This window comes from Ceratotherium simum, chromosome 9 (assembly GCF_057802395.1).
Source record: "Ceratotherium simum simum isolate JZ-2026a chromosome 9, ASM5780239v1, whole genome shotgun sequence".
Classification (NCBI taxonomy): Eukaryota; Metazoa; Chordata; class Mammalia; order Perissodactyla; family Rhinocerotidae; genus Ceratotherium; species Ceratotherium simum.
The window spans coordinates 11,299,649-11,326,206 of record NC_141908.1 but is presented as its reverse complement, the minus strand read 5'-3'; the positions used below and the strand labels follow the sequence as shown (position 1 = coordinate 11,326,206).

General features: G+C 37.6%; 1 protein-coding gene across 1 annotated transcript in view; it reads right to left on the bottom strand.

Annotated features, from left to right (window-relative positions):
* Nucleotides 1–573: 573 nt before the first annotated feature.
* Nucleotides 574–26,558, bottom strand: part of C9H2orf76 (chromosome 9 C2orf76 homolog) — a 74,271-nt gene continuing 48,286 nt past the window's right edge. Inside the window, exons 5-7 of the mRNA XM_004423896.3 lie at nucleotides 23,293–23,330; nucleotides 9,426–9,507; nucleotides 574–954 (exon numbers count right to left, since the gene is read on the bottom strand). Coding sequence (XP_004423953.1) covers nucleotides 878–954; nucleotides 9,426–9,507; nucleotides 23,293–23,330 — 197 coding nt within the window. The 3' untranslated portion in view covers nucleotides 574–877. The remainder of the gene's footprint in view (nucleotides 955–9,425; nucleotides 9,508–23,292; nucleotides 23,331–26,558) is intronic.

Below are 26,558 nucleotides of genomic sequence, written 5' to 3'. Positions count from 1 at the left end.
TAAGGGTTCATGGAGTAATTCTGGAGCAAAGGAACCCCTCTGGGAATTCTGATTAGCTACGTGCTGGCTGAGAGGCCGCTTTGAAACTACTACTCTTCAGGTGCTGACAGTCAGCCATTATTAGGAGCCAGAAGTATTACATTATTTTGAAAGAATGTATCTTTCATGACTTAGACCTGTTCTCAATGAACAACTTTCTTCCAAAGGTGCAAACATCCTGCTACCTTCTCTCTCCAAATAAATGAGTTTGGTTCTATTATAGTTTGCTCCTGAAGTCAGGAAACACAGCTCAGACAAAAACATTTCAGCAATGTTATTTGTGTAGGCTGAAATATGAAAAGAAGAAGAAACCCTCTTACATCAGAAAACCTCCCTAAAATATACACAATTCAATTTCATGTGTGGTGGTGTGTATTACTGTGAGCCAAAAGATGGCATTGATGGCCATAAGAGACTCATAATCTCTGCTAGCCAAAGATAATAACAGTGGCTCTAATTAGAAACTATGGAAAAAATACAAAATAAACAGAATGACTTAGTCTCATAGTCTTTTTAAAGAACCCAACATACAAGTCACCAAAATAACCTTTAATTTCAGAAAAACAAATTATGACTAAAGAACCGATATTCCACGATGATTTTTGAATAATTCTTTCACTTTAAAAAAAATCAAATGTTTTTCTCATAAATAAATATATTATTTTACAACAAGAAAGAAAGAAAAAATGAGACCTGCAGAGAGAAAAAAACACCACCGATTTTAGCTCAAATAGTAGAGCCTGGGATTAATTTTTTAAGTTTATTTGTCAATTTCAAAAACTCACTAGTGGAATAAAGAACTTAATACAGGTATGCAAAAAGGAAGCCCGTGCCGTTTTCACCAGGATGAAATGGGATTAGCTTTGAAGTTCTTATAATCTTCTTCACAGAAGAATGCAATTTCAGTTTCATTGGCTGAAAAAAAGAAAAACAGAAAGTGGAAAAAAATTTTAATGTTAAACTAGATTTTAAGCAAGTATGGAAGTCCATATTACTTTGATTCAGTGCGTTAGACACCTAAAGTGAGAAAGATGAGTCATTTGTTTGGTTTCACATTTCACCAAATAAACAAGAAGCATAAGTTGTAGTTATAAGAATCTAGAATTCAAATAACTTAAAAGTGAAAAGAAAAATAACGAAAAAAAATTAAAAACAAGAATTAACACAAGAATCTGGTTCTCAGGAAATCATAAAATTGCTCATTTATAGTCCTCTTAACAGTCCCAGAAAATAACAAACCTTTTATTTTTTTCAAATTTGCTACTCAGTTGCTGAAGGAGGAGGAAAAACTCTTTTTTTCTCTGAAATTAGCCTGTAGGTATAATAATTTAATACTTAGAGGATCAGTAGAATATTTTACAGATCACTTTACATTCTCCCTCATGACCCATCAAAATATGTGTCTGAGGAAGTTAATTTTTTGCCTGCTTATGATTAATTCATGAGGCTTCAACAATATGCAAAGTGAAAGACACAAATTGGCTTCTACCGCAATACCTTCAAATACCTCTAATTATTCACAGGGGATATGGCACAGCTAAAGGACCCACAAAGGTTCAGAGCAGTCACAGTTCTTTCAACCTAGCAGGTCAAGGACTCCGTCTTCTAAAACAATAAGTCAGCAACATTATTAATTCAGACTGGAGACAAATCTGACGGAAAGCCTTCCAATTATTAAACATGCAATTCTTTAAGGTGTTGCGCCAACAAGTTGCACATTCGTTTTTTAAATTAAACCAGAAGTTAATACAATCTGCTTAGCTTTTACAGAAAGAGCAAAAGGGCCTTCAGAATCTCGACAAGAAAACAGACAAGATTATTTGTAATGAATACTGATCACTCAATTAACATATCCTCTAAAACAGACAAGTAAAACTCTTCAAGCCAAATAAACAGGATAATAAGGAAGGATGCCAAGAATTACCACCGGTCTCTTGGTTTAACACCCATCTCGTCAATAGAATTTATCACAAAAGAATGAAATTAAAGAGCTCAGCATGATATTTCATTAAAAATGTTTTTGCTGAATACGAAATTTAATGTTTCTCAATTGTAAGTCATCCGTGCTCATTACAGGAAATACAGAAATGTTGAAAGAAGAAAATAAAATCACCCATAGTTCAGATTAAATGAGGATTAATTCTGATGAAAATCAGATTGCAAACTCCTGTCACAATAAGCCTGGGGTGGGGGGTGAGACACAGCAGAGAGAAACTGGGCATTAACGAGGAGGGGCTGTAAGCAAATACACACTGGCAAACAATAAGTTAATGGACAGTTAAATTTTACAAGAAAATAGCATTTAAAAGAATGGCTAAGAGACTCCACGCTTGGAGTCAGTAAAATGTTGAAAAGGAGGCTTCAAAAAATTCAATATTCAAAGAGAAGATATTTTGAGATCTGTCCTTCATATAAAAAGCTCTTGGGGTTTCCTTTTTTGAAGGGAAGCAAGCCCAAAGGTAGACCTATATAATTTGCAAGTGATTCTAATCCTCCTCCTAATGGAGAAGGAGCAAAAGCACTGTTCTTAATAATCACGATGCCAGGTTTTCTCTAGATGTGCTATTTACATACAGAACATCACATCGTGCTTTGCCCCCACAGCACTTGGCTCCATACACACGAACTGTAATTACAATGTTCACTTACTGCAGTTGACATTTATCTGTACCCCTTTTGAGAAACTAATACATCATACAGCTCTTCAGTATGGTAATAAAAGGTTCAAAATACGCTGATGTAAAGAAAGGTCAAAACAAAAATGCTTTGTCAGTCACGTAGGTTCTCTTGGGTCTAATTAACTTATCGATTGATCCATTCTTTATATAAAGTATTTACGCTATCTCTCATAACACAGGGTCAAAATGAGATCATCTAAGGCAAAGATTTTATTTTCAGACAAATGCGTTTTTTCAAGAAAACTAGATTGAGAAACAGGTTAAACTCAAATATTCCAGGTTGATAAAATTTTTCACCCTTAACAAACTGGAAAACAACACATAAATTAAAAGTTAGTTACTCTGAACATTGAAAAGTAGGATATAAAATGGATTTTAAACTTTAGTAATGTGGTCCTCAAACAGAAATAGAATACGATGTTTTTTGAAATCTGTAAAACTGCTGAAAACACTGGAGAGAATGATTTCATGTACTTCTACTACTGCAAATTTACTTGCCAATTAAAGTGGAAATGAATTATGAAAGATTTTTCAAGACCTCTACATAATCACTCTTTCCACCATTATCCCTTAAATTCTTGCTTCCCCAATTCTATTTAAAATGGCTCCGGAAGAACCATCAGGAAGTCTACCGTGTGCCGGTCCCCTAGGGCACCTGATTTTAAATTAAATGTGCTGCAGGCGGCAGTGCACTCAGGTGCACAGTGCCTTGGCATGCGAATCTGAAATGAATGTGCAATCTAAAATCCAATAAATACATTGCCAGTTCATCCCTTTGTCTTACTATCTAATCAAATCAAGTAAGAACCCTCCAAATACATCTGTGGATCATTTGAATACAGACTTGCAAGTTTAATGAAATGAACACAAGCCAGGACATTCAAACTTTGGATATTATGTTGCCAAACAGGTCAGACACACAGGCATACGCCTTTAACAGGAAAATAATGACTTTAAATAAAAGAATATAAGAAAAAACAATTTAAATGTAAAATCGCAAGAAAAATTACATGCAATGTATTTAACTCCTCAACTAACTTAAAAAATTCGCCTGTGGATGAAGATTTATTGCATGGTTTCTAAGTCCCTAGCCTCGTACTAGTCACCAGCAAAGTAGCGTAAGGCACAGCAACTGTGTCTGAGAAAGGAGAGTGAGACATGGGCACTGACTTTGTGGCACAGATAATGAATGACCAGGGCAGGCTGTAGTACGGCAGGCTGTAATATGATAATAATCGCAGATTATTGGCCAAAAAATTTGGGCAGAGCAAGGTGTGGCTTCTCTGGTCTCAGCAATTTGGTCTCAGCAACTTGAGACCAAAAGGACAAAGTTTCACCCTGTCTCCTGTCCAGGAATGTGCCCTACCCTTCCAAGTTTCACAAAATCCTAATCTACAAATCTTTCAGAACTGTGCTCGCAGCTGAGTTATATTTCTAAGTTTTTGCTGCAGGAGGTCAACAATCCAGTGAAGAGCTCCCAACTTCTGTGCTTTTTATTTCATATTTGCTTCAAACGTCTGTTTTAGATCAGCTGGCAGAGGAGATTTCAAACTACAGTTTGAAGAAAACAAACAGTAAAATAAATTTGACCTTTGACAGACAGGACACTGTGATTTCCACCATGGCGAGGGGAGGGTGAAAACAGAAGAACAATCTCTGGGAGGTTCATTCTGACACCTTGCTCTGGAATCCCAAATTCCCTACCCTATCCAGTACTAGACTATGGCTGTTTTGATGTTAACATGAAGAACAGTCACTTTAACATGCGGTCAGAGGAGAGCATGTATGCCCTAAGATTGTACTACCCACAAAACGAATGAGAAGGGGACTCAAACCCTAAGGAAACACAAACTGAACATGATCCTGATGAAGAAGTGAGTCAGAGAATCCTACAATATTAGCTGTCCACTCGACACAACCAAAAGGTGCTGGGCACAGAGACAGAGTCCGGTCGTGGAGAGACAACAGGAATGACACGCAAAATGAAGATAAACCACAAGGGAGTTTTGGAATTATTACAGCACCTGGCTTGACTCGAACTATGCCCTCGGATAACCACTCAGGGTTTGGCCCCCTGTATCTTGTTCTAAAATATTTCCAATAAAATACAACTGGCTTTAAAAGAGTTCCCCTGCCACAATTTCTTTCCTAAACCAGAAGATTCAAAAGACAATAGCAGCAGAATGTAACAAAATGAGAGAGATGAAGTATCACCAAACGAAAACTTACATGCAAATTTATTACTTAGGGGAATTAGTCTATAAAACTACAATCGTTAATAAAAAGGTATGAATCTCTAAATTATAAATAACAATTCTAGGTAAAGCCTCTTCCTTCCACAAAGCAAATCCTTTTACTTACGTGTTTTAGCACCAAGTCCACAAGCAAAAACTTCCCCCACATCAGGAATAGAATGTACAATTGGGATCTGCAATGCAGATAAGAGGCCAGAGAAGGAACCAAGAATTTCTCTGTGAAAAAAGAAATCTTCAGACAAGTTTGTTCACCTAATTTCCCCCCTCACAGTCTTTCTTTTCCTTTCACGAAGTTTACAGAAAAGTCATAATGATAAATTTGTTACATGGGCATTATTCCCATGGCAACCAGCTGTGATAGCAGAGTGACAACTCCACAGCAACATCAAGTGATAAAAAAGGAGAGAGTGATGACTTAGAATTTTTCTCTTAAACCTCTTAAAAACTTAACCAGACACAGCACCAAGAGAGAGAAAATTCTCTAGGAAAATCACAGACTTCAAGTATCATTTTTACAACTCTACTCCCACTTAGAATTTTTTGTTGCTCTCCAAGGACCATGACCTCCTTCCCACGTATAACCGTGGCTTGTTCTCCAGGGTACGGCAACACTGCTCCAGGTAGCAACGGGGAACATGCAGGAGAGGACATTGCTCCCGGCAGGGACTGAAGTCTCCCTTGACCAGGGCTGCGGGCTTGCCAGGGCAGGAGGGCAGTTTGAAGTTCTAGTGGAGAACCCGTGAAAAGGATCTGATTCTGACCCAAGACCTATGGCCTTAAAACAAGAACAACAGAAAGAGGGATTTGATTCTTTCCTTTATGGGTGGTTCATTACATAAGTCTGAAATCAATGATAATTAAACCAACAACTTAATATTTTAATAAATTCAAAACATTTGCCAGTTGCCTTCTCCAAAATGGTTTCTAAATGAAATAAGTATCTTTGAGGGCCTTTACATGCATTGCTCAAGATGCTTTCATATGCGTTCTTTTTTTCTTTTGCTGAAGAGGAGTCACCCTGAGCGAACATCTGTTGCCAATCTTCCTCTTTCTGCTGAGGAAGATTAGCCCTGAGCTAACACCTGTGCCCATCTTCCTCTGTTTTGTATGTGGGTCACCGCCACAGTGTGGCTGCTGCCAAGTAGTGTAGGTCGGCACCTGGGAAACGAACCCAGGCCACCAAAGCAGAGCACATCAAACTTAACCACTAGGCCATGGGGCCAGTCCCTCATATACGTTTTTACTCAACCCTTATGACAAATAGGGTTTAATTACTTCTGTTTTGTTTTACACAAGTCAAAATAGAAGTTCAAAAAGGCTAAATGGCTTACAGAAGGTCATAAAGCAAGTAAAATGTAGAGTCTTCATTCAAACCAATGTTCTCCAACTTTAGGAGTTTATTCTTTAAAATTGGTACCTTAATTTACAAGTAATACATGTAAACTGTAGAAAAAAATTTAAATTACAAGAACAATTACATAATACAGAGAAGAAAGGAAAAATCAATTTCTGGCAATGCCACCACCCAGAGAAACCATTTCTATAATTTTGGTATATGATCTTTTCTCCATATACACATACAGACATGTAAATATGCACATTTTTAAACCATAATGGTATCACACAATATATTCTATTTCCATTTGATAAATAAAGCTCTACCTCAGTGATTCACAGGCAGAGAAGGTGAGAGAGAACCCCACCACCCCTCTGAAGGCATATCACAGCCTCAGGGGAGTCACAGAGCTTGAGGAAGCACAGTCCCATTGGTTGGTCACAGATAGGACAGAAAGTTAAGTTCAAAAAGTCTTACAGGTCAAACTGACCTACAGAAAGTTAGAGGTCACATATATTCCCACAGCAGTACAAGAGAGTACCCATCTCCCAGCACTGCCTGGGATACGACCGCTTCTCTGCATCTCTGCTAGTCTTATCATTACTGCTTGTCCAAGGTCACCCAGAGAGTAAGCGGCAGAATCAGGTTGTGAACCCAGGCACTCCGGCTCCAGTCTCTAATTCTTAACCACCAGACTAGTACACTACATAAAATAGTATCTATTTTCATGTGCATTTCTCTCATTACTAATAACGTTGAACTATTTTTCATATGTTAGCTATTTCTTCTATCAGTAGAATTTCTTATCTTTTTCACACTAAGAGTCCTTTATAAAGTCAGGCTAATTAATAACTTTTTACTTGTCATATATGCTGCAAATATTTTTTCACAGTTTATTGCTTCTCCTTTAACTGTGTTTAAATGTTCTTAGTTTTTATGTGGTCAGATCTATCACTTCTCCCCGCTTTCTGGCTCTACCTTCAAGGTGTGGGAGATCAAGATTTGGCCACCCTGAAATCTATCTCTTTACCTTGGTTGTTTTCTCTGAGAACATTTGACCTCCCCCACTAACTGCCTAAAGAATTTGACATGGTGGCTCCTTCCTGGAACAGATCTATCATGATGGCTGTAAAGATAATGTAGGATAAATGTTACAATAGGAAAGGCACCAACAAGCCCATCTTATCGGAAGTTCTGTCTCTCTGGCCACATTCTCTGGATGGGCCTGCAAGGAGTTGCCAGACAAACATTTACATTTATAAGGGAAATCTCCATTTGTAAAGGTATCTCCCTCTCTGTTTTGGGAAGAGGGGGGATGGCCTCATTTCTAGAGACTTATCAATGTGGAAGGTGAGGCCTTAAATCTGCATAATAACCTTACTCTTGTTTACTGTGCTTTAGTGGTAATCTCCTGTAACTGACTTCCCCCACCCCCAAAATCCTCCTTTGTCATTGGCTGAATATGGTATTTAAGACAAGAATTTCTGCTATTGTGTGGAGAAATGCAGTGTCCCTGCTTTCTCCCATGTATACGTGTTATTAAACTTGGTATTATTTTCTCCTGCTAACCTGTCTTGTTAATTATTTGGCCAGCCATAAGAACCTTAAGGAAAAGGGCAGAGGGAGATTCTCCCTCTTCCCCCACAAAGGTCATGCTTAGAGAGCTCTTCTCCTCCCCAAGATTATGAAACAGTTGAGCTACGTTTTTTTTTTTAAGTTTTTGCATTATGACATTTAATCCATCTAGAATTTATTTTAGAATAAAGATTGAGATAAGAATTTAAGTTTTATTTTCCTGAATGCTTTGGCAATAGACCCGAAATCATTTTCTGGCTAATTCATTCTTTTCCCACTTATTTGAGATGTCAAAACTTTATCATATTGCAAAATCTTACTTTTTTTTTTTTAGTTTGTTTTTGGATTTTCCTGTTTTTTCCATAGAGCCATCTGTCAATTCCTACATCAATACCAGTCTGTTATATTCATTATTGTTTTATGCTTTAACAACAAGCAGGGCTAGCTTCTAGGTGCCACCTGCTATCATAATAAAATAGCATTTGAAGAAATAAATGCCAAAATAAAAATTGTTTTTTCAAATAATAGCAATCAATCTTATGTATTCCTAATATGGAAAGACACTAAATCTAGCAAATAGTGTAGACGAACACAGAAAACAAAGTCTAAGATTTCATAACATGTTATTTAAAATCCTATTTAAGTTGGAAGATATGTCAGAAACTCACTTTGAGCCACACGTGTCATTCAAAAGTGAATTCCTGACATATATGACTAAAATAACTCAATAGAACACCTGTCAAAAAAATTTAAGGCTTCAGAACATAGACCTCACTTAGAGTGCCCCCTAACCAGTGCATATAAATAATCATTAAGTGTGCTTTGTGCTGTTTCATTAGAGTCACTGACCACAAAGGTATGTCAGAGGCATAATGCATTCAACCTCTCACACCTCTCAAAATCTTCACTCTTCTTGCCAGATAATCTTTAGTTGTACACATAAGTAGAATTAGAGTGACATCTAATGGTCACAAAACATGTCACAAAGCATTTCTTTACAACAGAACTACATGCATATTCCAGGTTGCGAGGCCAAATCGGGCAATTTTTCAACAGCACACACTAGGCTCCTATTTGAAATTCCATGACCTGGTCAGCCCTGAGTGATCTAGATGACTATCAGAAACCACGCTACATGTTGTACAAACAATATCTCACTTCATTATTCCACATTAGTTCTACCAGGTCTGTTTCTCTCAAACCATCAGTTCAAATGATGCTGATAAGAGTAAGTAGGTTATTAAGTGAGTAATAACCTGTCAATCACTTAAAATAACCCTCAGCAGTATTCTGAGCGTACCTTCTGAGAAGAACTATTTGCATTCTAAGCATTTGGAGAGCAGATATCTACTGCCCTCAGTCAAATGATCTGAATGTACATCATTCTCGTCCTCATCCTGTGAATAATTATCAGGAGGTGTAAAGAGCACCAAGGGTAGCATTTACTCTGCAGTGAGTTATCCAAATATAATCAGCCAGGCGTCCCCACACAGGCCAGGAAAGTGAGAGCCCCCTCCAGCACCACACGGCACTCTTTCTCACCGATTCCAGCTGCTTGCAGAGTGCTGTCTTCTTTCAACAGGAGTCTGTCGTCATCTTCCAAACTCAACACAAGTTCATTTGTCTAGAAAGAAAGAAAATCTGCAGTTTATCAGTTGTTACATGTCTGTCATATTTGGTAGGATTTCTCAAAGACATAGAATTGTTACTTTGGGTCATAGCAATAAGCTAAGTCACATTCTACTCCCATTACTGTAAGGAGAGAAGTGGACACATGGTAGGTACCTACTGAGTGGACACAGTATGCAAAGCACTGGGGAGACAGTGCTACAGCTCAGAGCTTTGGAGCTTGATCTGGGTGAAAATCCAGTCTCCTCCAATGCCCAGCTGTGTGTTCTCAACAAACTACACAGTCTCTTAGACTCAGTTTCATCATCTGTAAAAAACATGAAAAGAATGCATCTTCTCTGTTGCCTTGTGGTGAGGATGACGTTAGATGAAGCATATAAAACCCTCAGAGCAGTGTCAGATGCATAGCAAGCGTTCTCCACGTTAGCTGTTACTGTTCTATTGTTGTTGTCATTGTCGTCGTCGTCGTTGTCATCATCATCATCATCTCATCCTCACAATATTCCAGGGGGAATCGGAGATGTTAAGATACAGGCCTAGAGTACATGGCTGGTTAGCCATGGAACTGAGGTCCAAGCCCTGACCAGTGTGACTTCTGAGAGGAGCAAGTTTGCATCAATGGCTAAAAGTCCAAGTATCTAAAAACCTTGCCCTAGCTCAGTACGCTCTTCGACATCGGTCTTAGCAACATCTTTTCTAACACCACATCTGACCGGGCAAGAGAAACAATAGAAAAAATAAACAAATGGGACTACATCAAACTAAAAAGCTTCTGCACAGCAAAGGAAACCATCAACAAAACGAAAAGACAACCTAACAATTGGGAGAAGATATTTGCAAACCATACATCTGATAAGGGCTTAATCTCCAAAATATATAAAGAACTCATGCATCTCAACAACAAAAAAACTACCAACCCAATTAAAAAATGGGCAAAAGACCTGAACAGACATTTCTCCAAAGAAGATATACAGATGGCCAACAGACACATGAAAAGATGTTCAAAATCACTAACTATCAGGGAAATGCAAATCAAAACTACAATGAGATATCACCTCACGCCTGTCAGAATGGCTATAATTAACAAGACAGGAAACAACATGTGTTGGAGAGGATGTGGAGAGAAGGGAACTCTCATACACTGCTGGTGGGAGTGCAAACTGGTGCAGCCACTATGGAAAACAGTATGGAGATTCCTCAAAAATCAAGGATAGAACTACCATATGATCCAGCTATTCCACTGTTGGGTATTTATCCAAAGAACTTGAAAACACCAATTTGCAAAGGTACATGCACCCCTGTGTTCATTGCAGCCTTATTCACAATAGCCAAGACTTGGAAGCAACCTAAGTGCCCATCAAGGGACGAATGGATAAAGAAGCTGTGGTATATATACACAATGGAATACTACTCAGCCATAAGAAACGACGAAATCCAGCCATTTGTGACAACATGGATGGACATTGAGGGTATAATGCAAAGTGAAATAAGTCAGAGGGAGAAGGCCAAATACCGTATGATTTCCTTCATTAAGTAGTAGATAATAACAACAATAAACAAACACATAGGGACAGAGATTGGATTGGTGGTTACCAGAGGGGAAGGGGGGAGGGTGGAGGGTGAAAGGGATAATTCGGTACATGTGTGTGGTGATGGGTTGTAATTAGTATTTTGGTGGTGAACATGATGTAGTCCATGCAGAAATAGAAGTACAATGATGTACACCTGAAATTTTTGCAATGTTATAAACCAATGTTACTGCAATAAAAAAAAACCTTGCCCTAGCTAATAAACACTTGATCCCATGTCATATGAACTGTAACATTTCTCTACGTGATTTGGGGCCGGGGGTGGATGAGTTTCTTCTCCAATGATATTTACAAATCCAGTTAAACATTATAAATATAGGAGAAAACTTTGAGATGATATCTGCCCCTAAATAGCACAGGGAGGTGACTACTAGTTGGGTACACAGTACCACTTGTCAACCAGAATGCAGCTGTTTAGCAACGCATTCTACTTCTATAATATGGCTGAGAGGAAGAGACAACAGACAGGCCTCTCAGCAGCCAAAACAGCCCAGAAGCCATGCTCCATGGTTCACAACTTCACTTCCTAGAGAGCACAGGGGCTTGACCTCCAGAGCACACAGATTAAAAGGGAAATAACTTTATTTAAAAAACTCATTTTAGGGGCCAGCGCAGTGGCACAAGCGGTTAAGTGCGTGCACTCCGCTGCAGCGTCCCGGGGTTCCCCAGTTTCGATTTCTGGCGTGCACCGACGCACTGCTTGGCAAGCCATGTTGTGGTGGCGTCCCATGTAAAGTGGAGGAAGATGGGCATGGATGTTAGCCCAGGGCCAGTCTTCCTCAGCAAAAAAAGAGGAGGATTGGCAGATGTCAGCACAGGGCTGATCCTCCTCACACACACAAAAAAAAAAACCTCATTTTAGAATAGGTAATACATACTCATCATACAAAATTCTCCAAGTACATATGGACAGAGAGTGAAAAGTCTCCTCCCAATCGCTATCCACCAGCTACCTAGTTCTCCTGCAGAGAACTTGTATTAATTCTTGTATATCCTCTCAAAGATTGTCTCTGTACTTGTACACGCAGGCAGAGATGTGCATGTAAACTTTTTCACACAAATAATAGCATATCATATGCTGTGTTCTAACACCTTACTTTTTTTCTCTTAAAATATAGCTTAAAATCATTCAAAATTAGTAAAAGAGCTGCCTCATAATTTATCAAGGCTGCAGCGTATTCCATTGAAGGGATACAAACATACACACACACCCCTAGTCCCTACTGATCGCCATTTAAGTTGTTTCCAATCTCTTGCTACCATAAACAATTCTGCAACCAATATCCTTGTACATATATCATTTTACATATATACAAGTTTTATCTGTAAGATAAATTCCTAGAAGTAGAACTGTTGGGTCAGAGAGTACACGCAATTTGTATTTTGACAGATATTGTCAAATTACTCTCCAGAGAAGTGGTGCCAGTTTACACTAATGCTACCAATTGCTGAGAGTACCTGTTTCCCACACCCTCACTGACACAGTGTATTATCAAAAGCTTCTGATCTTTGATCAGATCTAACAGATGTAAATTAAGTGTAGTCTTAAGTTGTATTTATTTTATTGTGTGTAAAGTTGTGAATATCTTGTTTTGTAATGGTCTTGGAGGTTAACTTTTTACATGGAATTGTAGAATACTGTTATATACTAATAAAATTAGGCCTTTTCTGTAATATAAGTTAGAAAATTTTCCCCCAGTTTTCATTTGTTCCTTGATTTTTCTTACAGCGTTTTTTTAATAGAAGGTACTGAACGTTTGTTGAATAAATTAACGAAGTAAAATGTATCAATCTTTTATGGTTTCTGGGTTTTCTATAAAACTTAGAAAGACCTTTACTCTACGATTACTTTTAAAATTCCATACTTTCTTCAAATATTTTTATTAATTTCAATTTTTAAACTTTGAATTATGGAGAATCTCAAACATACAATGTATACAGAATAGTATGATGAACCCTCCACATAACCATCACCCGGCCTGAACAAACTATCCACTCATGTTCAATCTGTTTCATCTCTATCCTCAGCTGTGGGTTTCATTTTCACATTTAAGTCATTAATCCAAGGGGTACTTATTTTGGCATAAAGAAAAGGATATGGATTCAACTTAACTGTTTTCTAGATGTCTACCATCTAGAAAATACCCAATTTATTGGTATTTTCCCAATACCCCAATGCCCCAATATCATTTATTGAATCCTCCATATTTTCTCCACAGATTTGAAATACCACACTTACTATACACTAAATTCCCATATATATGGGTCTATTTTTGGACTTTTAATTCTGTGCCACTGAACTAACAGTTCACGTGATGGTACCATACTGTTTTGATTACTACAGTTTTATAATATGTCTAATATATGCTAGGGCTAGTCATTCTTCTTCTCTTCTTTTTCCTGACCACTCTTCATTATTTATTTTGCATATTAGTTTTACAACCAACTTCTTTAGTTTATATTTTTATATATATATGCACACAACTGTTGTTATTTTTTTATTGGGGTGGCATTAAATTTGCAAATTAACTAAAAGAGAACTGACATCTTCATGCTGCTGCATTTTCCCATCCAAAATACCCTAAGCATTTCCATTTAAGTTCTATTTTGGATCTCTCTTCATGTTTTATTTTTTGTTAAACTGAGGTAGAATTTCACATAAATAAAATGCACACATCTTAAGAGCAGTTCAGGTCAATGAGTCTGGAGAACTGAATACCTTGACTAGCATTTCAAAGCTTTCTTTTTAAAGATCTTGCACATTTCTTATAAGGTTATTCCAGGGTATGACTTCTTCCTTTCATAAACTTTTAACAAGTGTAACTATCTGGTTTCCAAACTCAAAAAATATAAGATAGAAATTAGGCTTTTTATTTCAAATCTTTCTGACTTTACAAATAGCCTACTGATTATAATCCATAATATATGCACAAATATATTTTCTTGATAACCATAAATCATATTACGGTAATTATTTGCACTATACTATTGATTCGTTCATTCAACAAACACTTGGCTCACAGTCTAAATAGGAGGCTCTGGTGGGAAGCTATCCAGACAGGCTTTTATTGTGTTGATGGGAAGAAATTTCTGTGGATACCTGGTAATTGTAATTAAGAAAATCTCTAAACCTAGAAAATTGGGGAAATGGGGAAAATGCCTTCTGTGAACAAGTTCTTTAAAACACTGGAGTTATTTGGAAGTCTCTTCCTTTGGCTGAGGAAGGAGATTAAAATTACAGCTGGGTTGGAAAACTGACAGGCTAGGCCAGTGATGCTTATAGGCCCTGCAGACAGAGAACAGAAGGCAGATGGGGAAAGGAGAAAAATGTCTGGGAGCTGGATAAGGCACAAATGAGGACATGTCGATGAAGTTTTAAAATTGTATCTGTAAAAATATATTGACTCCTTTCCTTATAAAAGTTGAAGAGGGGGGCCGGCCCCGTGGCTTAGCAGTTAAGTGCGCATGCTCTGCTACTGGCATCCTGGGTTCGGATCCCGGACACGCACCAATGCACTGCTTCTCTGGCCATGCTGAGGCCGCGCCCCACATACAGCAACTAGAAGGACGTGCAGCTATAACACACAAATATCTACCGGGGCTTTGGGGGAAAAATAAATTAAAAAAAAAAAAATGTTGAAGAGGAAACTTGAAGAATCATTCCCAAGATACACAGTCTGTACTTAACTAGAATTGTTACGGTTTAGATGAAAGTTTATAAGGCAGATTCCAGAAACATTCTAAGTGACTTGATTTGTTTTGGGAATCCCTCCTTAAATAAATACATTGTTCAACTGGAAAAATAAGCCCTAATTTTACAACTCTAATATGCCAGGATGGAACATGTGTTTTAAATATAAGAAACAATTCTAATATATTTACAACTATAGGAGGAAAATTTACTGATTTTTAAAAATGTCATAATATTGATTATTTGAATATTATGAACTAGGTCTTCATTAGGATAAAGGAATAATTTACTAATTATTCCTTCTGGGAAACACGAGCATATGAACAAGCCCAACAATGTGAAAATGCAAATGGAGAATGACACGACACACTTTATTGTACAACCTTTTCAAAGAGCACATTGTTTCATTTTAACTTTATTTTTTGTTGATATACATTTTCCTCCTCTACAATAAGACCAAGCTTCTTATTCTCCACATTTTAGGGACCAGGTTGTAAACACTCCTGGTCCACAGAAGAGAAAATGGATGGAGTCTGTGGTCAGATACAGTGGAGGGACATTCTAGCAAACACACAAAGCGCAGATTCCACACCACAGCCCCAGACACATGTGAGCACTAAATTTTATTTATCTACTTATTTATTTTTTGTGAGGAAGATTGCTCTGAGCTAACATTTGTTGCCAATGCTCTTCCTCTTGATGAGGAAGAGTAGCCCTCAGCTAACGTCTGTGCTCTTCGTCCTCCATTTTGTATATGGGACGCCGCCACACATGATTTGATGAGCAGTGCATCAGTCCACACCCAGGATTTGAACCTGCGAATTCCAGGCCGCCGAAGCAGAGCACGCAAACTTAACCACTGCACCACTGGGCCAGCCCCAGTGTTGAATTTTAAAGCATCTGACAATGTACATAGTCAAATTTGTATATACAATCCTTGGTATAAAAAAACAAAGTTACTGGGTGTGACGTCAGCAACATGGTGGAGTGAGCTGTTGCCTGTGTCTCTCCCGCTTCGAGCTACAACTAAAAGGACATTCATCGATCATGGGAGGATACCCACACAGCACACCAGGACGCCTGAGAGACCCGAGCAGCTGTATATCTGAAGGTGGATGGACTACCTGCCCCAAGGAGGTGGTGGAGATAGGCGAGCACCCTCTGGACCCCAGGCACCCCAGCACACACATACAACTACTTTCCCGGCTGGAGCAATCACAGCACTGCTGTGGCCCTGACGGTGGGAGCGTACCTCAGCACGACTGTGGCAGCCCTGAGCCCCTTGGGTGATCACTTCCCCGTCTAGCGGGGGAGCCCTCAGGGCCACGCAGCCCACAGAGAGCGGCAAAGGCTTGGACCCAGTGGGGAAGCCCCACCCACCAAGCACAAAGGCCAGTGCTACCTAGGAGCAGAGGGCAGCTGAGCTGCCACTCAGGCGAACAAGCTCCCGGCTGCCGTGAACATTCATAGTACCGCTGTGGCCCCAAAGGTGGGAAGCGTGTCTCGGCGGGACTGTGAGAGCAGGCGGCAGTAGCCCTGAGCCCCTGTGTGACCACACTCTCAGCTGGTGGGAGAATCCACCTTCCCACCCAGTCCCAGGGAGTAGCTTTGGCTTGGTCCCAGAGGGGAAGTCCCGCCCACCAAGTACAATGGCTGGTGCGACCCAGGAGCAGAGGGGGCTGAGATCCCAGTCCGGGCAAAGAAGCTCCCAGCTGCTGTGAACACCCATAGTACCACTGTGGCCCAGAAGCAAGGAGCACAACCCCCAGGGTCTGTAGGAGCAGGCGGCAGTGGCCCTGAGGCCTTCATGGGACTACTTTCCCATTTGGTGGGAGACCCCATAGGGCCACTGCGATCCCAAGGAGTGACCCAGGTTTGGACAGGCACAGCTGACCAGGATAGGTGCAGCGGGCTCAGATTACACAGCCCCTGCCCCATCCCCAAGTGGCAGCAGACGGAACCTGCATCCAGAAACTATCACTATGTGCTGGCACAAATCCACTCCATCAAATGGTATAAAGAAATTTATTAATACTCCAGACCAGAAGGAAAAAGACAAACACCCAGAAACCAATCCTGAAGGCATGGAAATCTACAATCTAAATGACAAAGAATTCAAGACAGCCATCATAAGAAAACTCAGTGAGCTACAAGAGAATTCTGAAAGACAATTCAATGAAATCAGGAACCAAATTACTGAACAGAGGGAATTCTTCACAAAAGAGATGGAAACCATAAAGCAAAACCAAACAGAAATGTTAGAAATGAAAAAAACAATGGATGAGATAAAGAAAAATCTGGAGTCCTTCAACAATGGGGCGGATAATATGGAGGATAGAATTAGCAATCTGGAGCACAGGAACACAGAAATGCTTCAGATGGATGAGGAGAGAGAACTTAGACTAAAAGAAAATGAAGAAATTCTCCAAGAAATATCCAACTCAATTAGGAAATGCAACATAAGGATTATAGGTATTCCAAAGGGAGAAGAGAGAGAAAAAGGAGCAGAGAGCTTGTTCAAAGAAATGATAACTGAGAACTTCTCAAACCTGGAGACGGAGCTGGAATTACATGTAAAAGAAGCCAATAGGACTCCTAATTACATCAATGTAAAAAGACCTTCTCCAAGGCATATATTAGTAAAGCTGGCAAAAGTCAACGATAAAGAAAAAATATTAAGGGCAGCAAGGCAGAAGAGAATAACCTATAAAGGAAGCCCTATCAGGCTTTTAGCAGATTTTTCAGCAGAAACCTCACAGGCTAGGAGAGGGTGGAATGATATATTCAAAATTTTGAAAGAAAAACTTTCAGCCAAGAATACTATATCCAGCAAAAATACCCTTCAGATATGATGGAGAAATAAAAACTTTCCCAGATAAACAAAAGCTGAGGGGGTTCATTGCCACAAGACCCCCCCTACAAGATTTTAACAAGAAAACCCTTACACCTGAAAAAAAAAAAGAAAGGGTTTACAAAGCCTTGAGCAAGCAGATAAATAGGCAGACAAAATCAGAAACTGTAACTCTCTGTCAGAACAGATTAGCAAACACTTAATTATAACTCTAAACATAAAGGAAAAGAAAACATGAAAAATAAATATTATCACTTCATTTTCACCACAAATTCACAACACATAATGGAATAAGTTGTGACAACAACAACTTAGAAGGGGAAGGGGAAAGGGATGAAACCTGCTTAGACTAAGGGAACAAGAGGCTATCAGGGAATAGACTATCTCATCTACGAGATCTTTTATACAAGCCGCATGGTAACCACTAAACAAAAAATCAGAACCAAGACACAAATGATAAATAAAGAGAAAACTGAGAAAACCATCATAGAGAGCCACCAAACTGAATTAGCAGTCCAAAATATATGGGACAAGAAGAAAGGGAAATATATGACAACTGAAAAACAAGAGATAAAATGGTAGCATTAAGCTCTTATATATCAATAATTACTCTAAACGTAAATGGGTTGAACTCCCCAATCAAAAGACACAGAGTGGCTGGATGGATTAAAAAACAAGACCCAACATTTGATGCATCCATGAAACACATCTCAGCTCTACAGACAAACACAGGCTTAGAGTGAAGGCATGGAAGATGATACTCCAAGCTAATGGCAAACAAAAGAAAGCAGGTGTTGCCATACTTATATCAGACAAAATAGACTTCAAGATAAAACAGGTAATGAGAGACAAAGAGGGGCAGTATATAATGATAAAAGGGACACTCGACCAAGAAGACATAACACTTATAAATATATATGCACCCAAAACAGGAGCACCAAAGTACATAAAGCAACTATTAACAAACCTAAAAGAAGATATCAACAACAACACAATAATAGTAGGGGAACTTAACAACCCACTTACATCAATGGATAGATCATCCAGACAGAAATTCAATAAGGAAATAGTGGACTTCAATGAAAAAATAGACCAGATAGACTCAATAGCACTTCATCCAAAAAGAACAGATTATACATTCTTCTCAAGCGCGCATGGAACATTCTCAAGGATAGACCATATGTTGGGAAACAAGGCAAACCTCTATAAATTTAAGAAGACTGAAATCACAACAAGCATCTTTTCCGACCATAATGCTATGAAACTAGAAATCAATTACAAGAAAAATGCTGGGAAAGTGTCAAAGATGTGGAGACTACATGCTACTGAACATGGTACTGAACAACCAATGGATCACTGAAGAAATTAATGGAGAAATCAAAGAATATCTGGAGACAAATGAAAATGAAAATACACCATGCTAACTCATATGGAATGCAGCAAAAGCAGTCCTGAGAGGGAAACTACTAGCAATACAGGCCCACCTTAACAAACAAGAAAAATCCCAAACAAGCAATCTTAAACTACACCCAACAGAATTAGAAAAAGAAGAACAAACAAAGCCCAAAGTCAGCAGAAGGAGGGAAATAATAAAAATTAGAGCAGCAATAAATGAAACTGAAACCAAAAAAACAGTAGAAAGGATCAATGAAACAAAAAGCTGGTTCTTTGAGAAGATAAACAAAATTGACAAACCTTTAGCCAGACTCACCAAGAAAAAAAGAGAGAAGGCTCAAAAAAATAAAATTAGAACTGAAAGAGGAGAAATCACAATGGATGCCACATAAATACAAAGGATTATAAAAGAATACTATGAAAAACTATATTCTAACAAATTGGACAATCTAGAAGAAATGGATAAATTCTTAGACTCATACAGCCTCCCAAAACTGAATCAAGAACAAATAGAGAACCTGAATAGACCAATCACAAGTAAAGAGATTGAAACAGTAATCAAAAACCTCCCAAAAAATAAAAGCCCAGGACCCGATGGCTTCTCCAGAGATTTTTACCAAACATTCAAAGAAGATTTAATACCTATCCTTCTCAAACTATGCCAAAAAATAGAGGAAGATGGAACACTTCCTAACACATTCTAGGAAGCCAACATCACCCTGATACCAAAGCCAGACAAGAACAATATAAAGAAGGAAAATTACAGGCCAATATTGCTGATGAACATAGATGCAAAAATACTCAACAAAATATTGGCAAACTGAATACAGCAATACATTAGAAACATCATACACCATGATCAAGTGGGATTTATACCAGGGACACAGGGATGGTTCAACATCCACAAATCAATCAATGTGATACACCACATTAACAAAATGAGGAATAAAAACCACATGATCATCTCAATAGACGCAGAGAAAGCATTTGACAAGATCCAAAATCCATTTATGGCAAAAACTCTCAACAAAATGAGTATAGCAGGAAAGTACCTCAACATGATAAAGGCCATATATGACAAAGCTGCAGCCAACATCATACTCAATGGGGAAAAACTGAAAGCCATTCCTCTGAGAACAGGAACAAGACAAGGCTGCCCACTCTCAGCACTCTTATTCAACACAGTACCGGAGGTTTTGGCCAGAGCAATTTGGCAAGAAAAAGGAATAAAAGGAGTCCAAACAGGCAATGAAGAAGTGAAACTCTCGCTGTTTGCAGACGACATGATTTTATATATAGAAAACCCTAAAGAATCCATCAGAAAACTATTAGAAATAATCAACAACTACAGGAAAGTCATAGGGTACGAAATCAACGTAAAAAAATCAGTCGCATTTCTATATTCTAATGACGAACTAACAGAACGAGAACTCAAGAATACAACCCCATTTACAATCGCAACAAAAAGAATAAAATATCTAGGAATAAATTTAACCAAGGAGGTGAAAGACCTATATAATGAAAACTATAAGAAATTATTGAAAGAAATCGATGACATAAAGAAATGGAAAGATAGCCCATGTACATGGATTGGAAGTATAAACATAGTTAAAATGTCCATACTACCTAAAGCAATCTACAGATTCAATGCAATCCCAATCAGAATCCCAATGACATTCTTCATGGAAACGACAAAGAATCCTAAAATTCATATGGGGCTACAAAAGACCCTGAATAGCTATGGCAATCCTAAGAAAAAAGAACAAAGCTGGAGGCATCACAATCCCTGACTTCAAAACATACTACAAAGCGATAGTAATCAAAACAGCATGGTACTGGTACAAAAACAGACACACAGATCAACGGAACAGACCTGAAACCCCAGAAATATAACCTCACACCTGCGGGCAACTAATCTTTGACAAAAGAGCAAAGAACATACCATGCAGAAAGGAAAGTCTCTTCAACAAATGGTGCTGGGAAAACTGGACAGCCACTTGCAAAAGAATGAAAGTAGACCATCTGCTTTCGCCATACACAAAAATTAACTCAAAATGGATCAAAGACCTGAAGGTGAGACCTGAAACTATAAAACTCCTGGAAGAAAATGTGCAGTACACTATTCGTCATTGGTCATAAAGGGATCTTCTCGAATTCCATGTCTACTGGGACAAGGGAAACAAAAGAAAAAATAAACAAGTGGGACTTCATCAGACTAAAGAGCTTCTGCAAGGCAAACAAAACCAGGATCAAAATGGAAATACAACCCACCAGCTGGGAGAAAATATTTGCAAATCATATATCCGACAAGGGGTTAATCTCCATAATACATAAAGAACTCACACATCTGAACAACAAAAAAATAAATAACTCTATCAGAAAATGGGCAGAGGATATGAACAGACATTTTTCCAAGAAAGAGATACAGATGGCCAATAAGCAAATGAAAAGACGTTCAACATCACTAATCATCAGGGAAATGCAAATCAAAACTACACTAAGATATCACCTTACACCCATGAGAATGGCTATAATCACCAAGACAAAAAATAACAAATGTTGGAGAGGATGTGGAGAAAAGGGAACCCTCATTCACTGCTGGTGGGAATGCAAACTGGTGCAGCCTCTATGGAAAACAGTACGGAGATACTTAAAAAATTAAAAATAGAAATACCTTATGATCCAGCTATCTCACTTCTGGGTATTTATCCAAAGAACTTGAAATCAACAATCCAAAGAGGCTTACGTACCCCTATGTTCATTGCAACATTATTCACTATAGCCAAGACGTGGAAGCAACCCAAGTGTCCATCAACAGATGATTGGATAAAGAAGATGTGGTATATATATACAATGGAACATCAACCAGCCATAAAAAAAGACAAAATCGTCTCATTTGCAACAACATGGATGGAACTGGGTATTATGTTAAGTGAAATAAGCCAGACAAAGACAAATACCGTATGACCTCTCTCATATGTGGAATATAAACTAACACATGGACAGAGAGAAAAGTTTGGTGGTTACCAGGGGGAAGGGAGTTGGGGGGTGGGCACAAGGGGTGAAGGGGCACATTTATATGGTGACTGACAAATAATAACGTACAATTGGAATCTCACAATGTTATAAACTATTATGACATCAACATAAATAAATAATTAAATAAAGTTATTGGAAAAAACCAGGCCTGCCAACAACTTGATTTTAGCCCAGTGACACTGATTTGGGAATTCTGGCCTCCAGAACGATAAGTGAATAAATGTGTGTTGTTTTAAGCTACAGGAAAAAAAAATTTTTTTTTAAGTTACTAATTCATAGTCAACAGACATACCCTCATGCCATTTTCTTGGTAATCTCTGGTATACATTTATTTGAAAGCTGACTGAGTTTATGGAGGGTATCTATGACTAGAGAAGAGAATGAAATTAAGTGAATTCATAAATAAATACTTCATTCAAAAACTGTTATGAAACACTCCTATGAATGAGGCATTGTGCTAGGTATTGGAGCTATGAAGACTAAGATATGGTCCCTTGTCCTTGAGTAGTTTGTATAATAAAGTAAGATTACTGCTTTAATGAGGAGTCTATATAAGGTCATTGAGCTTCAAGATAAAAGACCACTCTAGTCTGTCTGAGAAGCTAACCTTTGATTGTGGCTTCATAAAAACATTACTCTAAGAAAGTAAGAAGACAGAAATGTAAACACACGATAAACACATAAATAAGCAGTTCTCTTTGGGACAAGACAACATTCAGACTGCAGGCCGTGCCCTCTGTGGAACTAGGAGGTTTGTTCCCAAGAGCCACAGTCCTGGGCCTTCTCTTACACACAGAAGGAGTCAAGCCAGAATAAGAAGATTTTTTTTATCTGCTTTTGGCTCTTTTCTTCTGGTACAGAATTAAGAAAATCAAAGAGACTGGATTGCCAGATAATAAGTGGCTTCCTTTACATGTAACCTGAATGTACTTTACACCAAGTTTTATGCTTATTTTATGTTAAATATTTGTTTGATATATAACATGTATGCTTTTTTTAAAAATTAACACTTTTTAAAGAATCTAGTACTAACAGAGATATGACAGAACTTTTTCTTTAACGGGAAAGGAAGGCTATAGAAAGGGTACCTACAAAATAAAAAATGCTATTATAATGGAAAATATTTTAGAAGTACATATTTTCATTCATTTATTCACTAAGTCAACCAGTATTGATTATTTGCTATGTACCAGATACTGTACATATGAAACGTACCTTTGATTTATATGCTTGATGAATAATCTTTAGTTTATCTGAAAGAAAAAAAACAAGTTTTCTTTTTACAAAGATTATTCTAAAACTTCATTTCAAATTATTAAAGTGAGATGGGGGTGGCTATGAAATTGAGAAATTTAAGTTCTTACCTTATAACCAGGTTCACTTAAAAATCTAGTATACAGTAAAAGAAAAATTACTTTTGCATATCATTAAAATTAAACATCATTGTATAAAGGCATTTTAAAGCCTTGGTCTTTGACACACGCAATTTTGTATTTGCCATAACCTGAAGTCAACTCAGCACATTTCCCCTTAGAATAGAAGACAAGTGAACCACATTACTCCATCCTGTTTTTTGGAGTTGCCAAAGGCTATGATTAGCAAATAAAGACAGATATTAACAAAATTATTAACAAATAATGTTTTAATTTAAGATTAAATTAAGATTCACAATTTATCAACAAATAATGAACTTAAATAATCTGTCTTAAATTAAGATAGATATTAACAACAGCAGTTCAAAAAAATCTACTGACTTCTCAGAATAGTTACAGTTACAGGAAGTCAAATGACGAGACTGACAAGTTGTTACCACTCTCAGAATTCAAACACTTTCAAGGATCACTGGTCATCCGGGCAAGGCTGCTGATGCCCAAAGAATACCAAAATCTGCCTCCTGGTTTTCAAATACTGCACAGGCTCACACCATCTAATCTGCTTTATTCAATCCCTCCTTCTCTCCTTAATCTGTTTATCTTGAAGTCAGGCTACACTGTGCTTTTCCAATAAGTAATTTCTCCACATTGGGTAAAATTCTAACTCTGCAACAATCAGGTCTCAATTATATAATAGAACTAGCATTCAACAGGTTTAAATTCAGAAAGCTTCCAATTTTTCATTCAGTTTTATTTAACCATTTAATTAACGTATTGTGATTATAGGTATTATTATATCTAAATAAACTCAACTTTAAATTAAAATTCATTTCTATCAAGCATGCTGTTTGATTCAATGAGGAATTCCAACAGTGAAATGAAATGAAAAGATTTAAAAAACAGACCTTGATTTAACTATGCCCTAATAATACAGAAGAATAGGGTACCTATCCCAGCTAAGAACTAGCACTCTGAATTACCCATTATTTTAAATAGTCAACTTTCAATTATCCATCGTAATTTTTAAATAAGGTCAGCCTAATCCTAGGACTATAACTATGCATTGTTAACAAATAAAAATAAATCTAACCTAAGTGAAATAAGCATGTTAGGAATGTAAATATGCCACAATTACTACTCAAAATAAGCTTACAATGTACACAAGAAAATAAACAAAAGTGACTTTAAGACGATCTATTATTCTGAGTTACCTATTACACTCTTTTTCTCACTATAAATAGATACCAGTTTATTACTGGAGACAAGTTAGAGAAAACAACAGTAGAGTTTTTTTAATAAAAAAAAACTTTGCTTAAAGTCTGTTCCAATCAACCTGCAAAACTGCAGTTTGACCCTACCAAATATTAATCATGTTCTATATATTTTGCTAATAAGTCTTTAAATTAGAAATATCTTTGCTCTAATAGGTTCTGCAACCCCACAATAAGAAGGCCACATTTTTAGCAGAAGAAGAAATGCTTTGAACAGGAATTTTCACCAGATTTTTCTCTCCATCAGAAATTGGTTAAGACTTGGGAAGAGGGTAAGAAAAGAGAAATGGCAAGCTAACAAAAGGTGTGGTACTAATGTCCCTTTCTTTGTTAATCTCTTTCACTTGTTTTTACTTCTTAAAAAAAAACTTCATTATTAACAGAAACAATATCTGTGGGTATTGCTTCCTTAATGCAAATTCCTTGAGGAAAGTAACGTCATAAAAATAAAAATATCATCTTATATTTGTGGAGTATTTAACGTATTCACACGTGCATTGTTTAATCTAATCTTACACAGCCTTATGAAATACATAGGATTAGCAGCCCTGCACTGCACAACAACCAACATTTATTGCACACATGCACAATGCCTAGGCAATAAGGATTTAAAAATAAGACAACGTCCCCTGTGCTTTAGGAACACACAGTCTGGTCAGGGTAAATCAGCAATAAATGTAGATGCCAATGAAGTGCAAGGAAGGGCTCTGAGAAATCTCAGACTCCAGGAGGCACGGCTGACAGAGCCAGCCCTCTGCCCAGGGCACGGAGACAGCAACTAGCAAAACTGAATTTTGACTCTGTGCCCTTCCCACTCCCCAACACCCATGCGTTCTATTCCCACAGAGCATGTAGCACTACTGGAGGACAATGACAGGCAAGAGAGTAACACTTTGGCCTTTCTTGTTGAACACAAAGCAGCAGGTTGTTAGAGCCAAACTCAGACAGAGTCACTTGAAGTCTATCAAAACCTAGTGGTTCTCTAATTTCTTCACAGACAAACTTCATTTTTTCTGCCAATTCATCTGAATAGTACAGAAATACTAAGACAAAAGGGTGTTAATAAGGTGGAATAACATAAAAGGTACATTACTGCCGTGATGATTAGCAGTCAGATATTCTGATGCTTTCATGATCTAAAACTTATCTTTCAAAATAACTTCCATGGAACACAAGTTTGAATATACACATCATGCCAAAAGGGAAACCATATGTAGCTATTTTAATTTGAAATGACATCTGTAGGTTGATTCAAGTTTAGGGTTATGTTTCAAGTCATTATACTTTAAAAGCCACAAAAGCCAGAATTGAGAAGTTTCATATTTACTTAATCATGCTTTTTATTCCTTTCTCTTATCCAATATTAAGTATGTAAATTCTTTAAGTCCAATAAATCAAAGTACTTTCCACTCAGCGCTTTCAACTTCTGCTTGACTACCCCTTATGACCTCACAATTAGTCTCTGGATATTAAAATGCATACACACGGTGAAGACTGTGATTTCAAAGTATTTCAGGTCATAAGTTGCTCTACCAAATGGGAACAGAATTAAAAGCCACTTCAAAAAATGATCTACGGTAAGGTAATAAAAAATTTATACTTTAAAATGTCTGCATCAATTAACAGAAATATTTGTTAAGTGCATCACAATTCTCAAGTGAAGTCTCAAAGTTTGGTGACTGTCACTATGCTGAAGGTTAATAACTGTACCATCTTTATAACAGATATTGAAACCTAGCTTCTTGCCTTATTAGTACATTTTAAAATCAACAATTGCAATATATAAAATTACTATATATAACATGCTCAAGTTACTGGCATTTAAAATGTTAAATCT